Source organism: Mizuhopecten yessoensis, unplaced genomic scaffold (genome assembly GCF_002113885.1).
Source record: "Mizuhopecten yessoensis strain PY_sf001 unplaced genomic scaffold, ASM211388v2 scaffold5757, whole genome shotgun sequence".
NCBI classification, from domain to species: domain Eukaryota; kingdom Metazoa; phylum Mollusca; class Bivalvia; order Pectinida; family Pectinidae; genus Mizuhopecten; species Mizuhopecten yessoensis.
In genome coordinates this window covers 37,976-44,381 of record NW_018406208.1, presented here as the reverse complement: position 1 = coordinate 44,381, position 6,406 = coordinate 37,976, and the positions used below count along the sequence as shown (strand labels likewise).

At 41.5% G+C, this 6,406-nt stretch overlaps 1 protein-coding gene across 1 annotated transcript in view; it reads left to right on the top strand.

Moving 5' to 3' along the window:
- The window catches only part of LOC110451054 (oviduct-specific glycoprotein-like), a 33,641-nt gene that overhangs the window by 18,633 nt on the left and 8,602 nt on the right, over positions 1–6,406 (top strand). The window contains exons 5-11 of the mRNA XM_021498901.1: positions 466–640; positions 2,307–2,559; positions 3,046–3,170; positions 4,282–4,405; positions 4,961–5,149; positions 5,380–5,502; positions 5,636–6,017. Coding sequence (XP_021354576.1) covers positions 466–640; positions 2,307–2,559; positions 3,046–3,170; positions 4,282–4,405; positions 4,961–5,149; positions 5,380–5,502; positions 5,636–6,017 — 1,371 coding nt within the window. The remainder of the gene's footprint in view (positions 1–465; positions 641–2,306; positions 2,560–3,045; positions 3,171–4,281; positions 4,406–4,960; positions 5,150–5,379; positions 5,503–5,635; positions 6,018–6,406) is intronic.

The following is a 6,406-nucleotide window of genomic DNA, read 5'->3' as shown; positions in this document are numbered from 1 at the left end:
GTACAGACGAGCACTGTGACAAGGTCTTCAGTACCGTACAGACGAGCACTGTGACAAGGTCTTCAGTACCGTACAGACGAGCACTGTGACAAGGTCTTCAGTACCGTACAGACGAGCACTGTGACAAGGTCTTCAGTACCGTACAGACGAGCACTGTGACAAGGTCTTCAGTACCGTACAGACGAGCACTGTGACAAGGTCTTCAGTACCGTACAGACGAGCACTGTGACAAGGTCTTCAGTACCGTACAGACGAGCACTGTGACAAGGTCTTCAGTACCGTACAGACGAACACTGTAACAAGGTCTTCAGTACCGTACAGACGATCATATATAGGGTATATAACATATATTGTCCATATACCATGACAAAAGTCATAAGATATATATATCTTATATTAATTTTTGATCTATAACATAGGAACTTCATGTTCGTATGTTCCTTATTATTTTTTTCTCGTCCCTAGAACACAAAAAATTCCGGCGAATATGCTACTACACTAACTGGTCTCAGTACCGGCAGGGTAGAGCGCGGTTCACGCCTACAGACATCGATCCCAGCCTCTGTACCCACCTTATCTACGCCTTCGCCAACCTAGAGGGCACCAGGATCACCCCGTCCGAGCCCAACGACCTGGAGATGTGAGTGCGTTGTGACGTAGCCATTTTTTTATTGACTCAGATATATGTCTCCCCCTTTTTGTATATAACAATGTCAAAAATGAGAGACGCAACACTACAACAAACAGTAGTTGATGTATCTACTGTCATGCCAGGAAGTTGTGATACTACAAATGCTTTTATCAAATACATTGCGCTTCTGGATATATTTTATAAGGGTTAAGCGTTATTAACGAGTGAAGTCCGAAACGTCAGAAAAACACGTGTGTGGTATGACGTCTATCACCTATATGTTCCACATACATTTTATATTATATGTAAAAATAATCCAGGCGAGATATACATTGTGTCTAGAACTTAGGGATAAAAGTACATGGATGCCAGGAGGTAGATATGAGCAACTCAGTATTATTATGCGATGTTTTACTGAATTATTCTACAAAAAAAATAGTAAAAAGGTGAAGAAGCACAAACGCCCTCCTGTGTTGAGTGAACATTACTGTTCGATGCTGAACCCAGGGCCACTAAAACTGGCAGTCCTCATTTCTAGTTTCTGATGAAGAAAAAACCCTTTTAAAAGTGACTAAAAAACAGTGTAACCTCACGCTACCACAATTGGTACATTGTACACTACCGAAATTGGTACACGGTCAGAAAATAGTTCGGATAGTACTTTAAAATCAAACTTTAGCATTTTCCTTTGACAGTATAAAAAGGTGATAATTATTTATCAGCATTTCCACCGAATAGTTTTTGTTTTCAGAAACATTTTAAGAGTACGCGATGACTTCAAAATAAACATATCAGAAAACCAGTAAAAACGATGTACGTCGACGAAATTTTGGAGGATTTTGAAGGGGTTGAATATAAGCAAGTTTAATTGTTGATTTCTGGTCCTTATAACCGGATTATATAAAAGTGTAAATATACAATAGCAATAAATTTTGTTGCAATCTGCACATCAACTAATAGAAATAAAAACAAGTTTCATAGTCTGTGATATGGTATACCAATTTGGTTACTAATCACAGCCGGAAAACGGACGAAATCTCACTGCAAGTTTAGCGTTCTTTCTAAAACAAATTATTTAAAATTAGAACTTTTCCTGAAAATGAACCACCATAGGTAGTCTTTGTCAAGAATCAAGAAACAATCCAGAATTTTTAAATATCACCGAAAAACTGTCAAAATTGTACCAATTGTAGTAACGTGACGTTAGCAGTTATCAAAATGCACTTATGTTTGATTGTATAAATAAAGAAAGAAACGACTGATACTTTAAAACCGTATACAATTCAATATTGTCTCCGATTAAATTCATATTTTGTTCAATAATACCATATTGCATAAATGAATAAAAAAATACCAATATTCAATATGCTTTCCGAAAGTTTTCGGTCGAACAACAATGGCGACGGCAAGGATGGAATAAGCCTGGCATGGAAATACGATGGCGTAAACTCTCGCTGAACTTTTATCCATTATTGTTTTAAGTCATCAGTTCCATTACTGGACAACAACCGCTGTGTTCCAATTAAAAAATCTGGCTACTTGGACAAAACAACCTCTTGTGTTATCTGTGTGAAATACATGGCTTTGTATTGCATGGCCTGGAAACTGCCTGTATTACAGAATAAGGTTCACCGTGTACTATGTAATACAATACTGAGTCTGCCGATGTTGTCAGGTACCAGCTATTTAATGGCCTGAAGACTCGAAGTCCCGGGTTGAAGACGCTGCTAGCAGTGGGAGGATGGAACGCCGAAAGTAAGGGCTTCTCCAATATGGTGGCCACGCCAATGAGTCGCCGTGTGTTTGCCCTTTCTGCCATTTCCTTTCTCAGGAAACACGGCTTCGATGGTTTGGACATCGACTGGGAATACCCCACACTCCGGGGAGGGAAATCTGAGGACAAACAAAGGTTTTCCCTGCTTCTACAGGTATATCTGTCACATCCGTTAAAATTGTTATACGTTTATTTTTCGACACTATGGTTCCCCTTATAGCACCCACCAAACCTTGATTGCTGGATAGTCTTAGTGTTGTCGTTATATGTTTCGAGGTCAGACTAGCTGTTTGTATTTGCGCGGTATTTAACTTTGAAGAATTATAATATTTACAATCTAAGGGAAGACATTTTTGTCGAGCTCCATTTTGAAAAAGTTAGAAATACTGGTAAAGTGGAACCTTATAAAAAAGGGTGGATTTTCCTGTATTGATAGAGTAATCCATTAACGTGAGTTAAACAAATGTCTTAATTGATAAGCGACAAGCAATATTCAGTTTATCTGTGAAACATGTTGCAGTTAGACCCGTTGGTCATCAAAATCTATGTAGCTTATTGAGTAATTGCCTTTTATTTCTGAGTACCTAATGTATGTGTACCATCGTATATATGAAGTTCAGCACATGACCTATATTTGCAGGAACTGCGAGACTCCTTCAAGAGAGAGTCGAAATCATCGGGTAAACCGTGTCTGCTGCTGTCCGCCGCCGTCTCTGCTAGTCCAACAGTCATCGACGCCAGCTATAACGTCACGGCTCTGGCGGAGTACGTACATATTTGTTTCTCCTGCCTTTTAATGAATTGTCTTCCGTTTTATCTGTTCAAGATTTCTCTGCCACTCCTAGGGTATGACATATTTTACGAATAACGAAACAATACTATGACGTTATTAGAACAACAAGATATGACGTTATAGACCTAATTAGCTTTTGATGGGAGATGTCACTTGCACATCAGGAAAATAAAACAGATTATAAATGCTGAGGATTATCGTTTTTAAACATAGTATTGTAACGATGGGGGAATAATGATATATCCCCTACCTTGATAATGTAACAGAAAAATGTCCTTATTTGGTTGTTAAACCTTCGACAGAGTCTCGGGTAAGACAACGAAATATATCCCCCTTCAGGTTTAAGATTTCTCTGTCACTCCCTCAAGACAGTGTGTTTTTAGACATCACAGGGGTCTGTCCGAATACGTCCCCGACGTCATAGAGGACTGTCCTCCCACATCACAAAGGTCTGTCCGAATACGTCCCGACGTCATGGAGGTCTGTCCTCGCACATCACAAAGGTCTGTCTGAATTCGTCCCGACGTCATAGAGGTCTGTCCTCTCACATGACAAAGTTCTGTCCGAATACGTCCCCGACGTCATAGAGGACTGTCCTCCCACATCACAAAGGTCTGTCCGAATACGTCCCGTCGTCATGGAGGTCTGTCCTCGAACATCACAAAGGTCTGTCTGAATACGTCCCGACGTCATAGGGGTCTGTCCTCGCACATCACAAAGGTCTGTCCGAATACGTCCCCGACGTCATAGGGGTATGTTCTCGCACATCACAAAGGTCTGTCCGAATACGTCCCCGACGTCATAGAGGTCTGTCCTCTCACATCACAAAGGTCTGTCCGAATACGTTTCTGACGTCAGACGAGCCTGTTTTCACACATCACATGGGGATATCCCAATACGACCAAAACGTCAAAGGGTCTGTTCTAACAAGTTGCTGGGGTCTGCTCCAATACGTACCTATCGGCATTGCTGGAGTATATATCTTTCCACATCATATGTCTTGTTCCTCAACAGCTGCTCTTCCTATACAACCCAATCTACCTTACTCGGTGTGGTAATTTACAATGATAATTCATGTTTCAGACACCTCAGTTTCATCAACATTATGACGTACGACTTCCATGGCGCGTGGGAGCGGACGACTGGACACAACAGCCCATTGTTTCCACGGCGCGAGGAAAACGATTATCAACGGAAGATGAATACTGTCAGTCTGAGTAATGTTTTCTACTCCGCATCATCTAATCTGTCCCATTAGCTCAGACTCATACACCTAAATCATTTACTATAAGGCATTTTTGCAGGTTAAATTGCATATAAGAGCGCTACAGACGTCCACTTCTGACAACCGGAAGTTTACTAGCCAAACCAATGAAGCGGCTTTTGACCCCATATAAATCCGCCATCACATATCAAAATCAACTCAAACTAAACATTTGTCCAACGTTAAATATAGGTAGATTTCATTCACATGTCAATACATACACTGTAACCAGAACAAGTTTTAGGTAGGAATTTCAATCGTATGAAACACTTGCTGATTGACTGAAACGAGACGAAACAAGTGGACAATGCAGCAACAAGAGCAACTGATTCAAGTGCGACAGCATGGCTACCATATTATGTACCTAGCATACCAAAACTTGTAAGATCTAGACTAGTAAAACATGTATCTAACCATTAAATAAAACTAGCCTAACATTCTATGACAACGCATGCTTTACAGTAGGTGACATTTTCACATTATTTGCTGTCGCTTCAGGATTGGGCGGTGAAATACTGGAACGCCTCTGGAGCTCCCAGAGACAAGCTCAATATCGGTATCTCTACGTACGGCCGATCGTACATACTGGCTGACCCCGCCTCACAATACCAGCTGTCAGCAGCCGTGTCCAAACCCGGCCCCAAGGGCATGTACACTCAGGAGGTCGGATTCCAATCGTACTATGAGGTCAGTATTTGCAACTAAGCACGATCTCTGGTTAGCCTGGTGATTGTCTTGTAGTTGTTCAGTATATCAGATGGTGGGAATGCAGATTAAGCATTCTTGATTTTATTGTTTTATTGATATGTTTTCGTAGGAATTAGTCTGATATAGTATAATACAATAGTCATTATAAATGAGCAATTTACTTCATAAGTGTTATTATACCAGTATCAACTTTGTTCCTATTTGTACAGATCTGCCTGCAACAAGAGCTCGGCATCGGGAGGGTGTTCAGGGACCATCAACAAGAAGTGCCCTATTTTGTCGTTGGCAAGGTCTGGATCGGATACGATGACGCGGAAAGCGTTGCAAACAAGGTGTGTACACGCACATATACATGTATCTCAAAAGATTGAAATGCTTTATAAACTTCTAAACTAATACAAACACGGAAACAGTTTTAAAAAAGATGTATCTACATGTATTGTCTGATACTTTTGTTTGGGACAGGCACGCTATATAGCCCGCGAAGGGTTCGGAGGAGCAATGGTGTGGTCGCTGTCACTCGATGATTTCAACAATATCTGTAAGGCCACCATCAAGCGATACCCGTTGACCAGCGCCATATCTCAAACTCTCATCGACGCTCAACAGGGTCGCACCACAACCACCCCTCTGCCTACCATTCCTGAGCATATACCAGACCCGGGCTTCTACCTGACAACAACTACCACCACTACTCAGGCGCCCCTCACCACGCCCCTTCCAGTGGTAACACTCGGGCCAAAGGTCACGTCCCGCCCTGCGGTGACGTTCCGCCCAGCCATCACCCCGTCACCTGTTACAAAGGCGCCTGTCACACTCAACCCCGAACTCGTGTTTGGTCACAAAGGTAGGCCAATCACACTCAGTTCCAGTCCTGTGCTTGTTAGCATACTTTCTTCGTTTAACAAGTTATTTCCTTCACAAGTTAATATGATCTCCTAGTTAAAATGTCCTCCTCCTACTAGTTAACACGTCCTCTACTTACTTATTGTTATGACCTCTCTCTACATGTACAAGTTAACATGACCTCCTCCTACTAGTTAGTATGCCATCTCCCTACTAGATAACATGTACTCTCCCAATTCCGTCTTTTCGTATTGCAGAGTAATCTGCTCTTGTGAGCAGGGTATTGATTTTTTTCGTCTGTTGTTTGTGAGAGTAACGTCATCAATTTTTGAGAAAACGACGTAATTTTCTCACACAAACCAATGACGTAACAATCACTACCTGCTCACA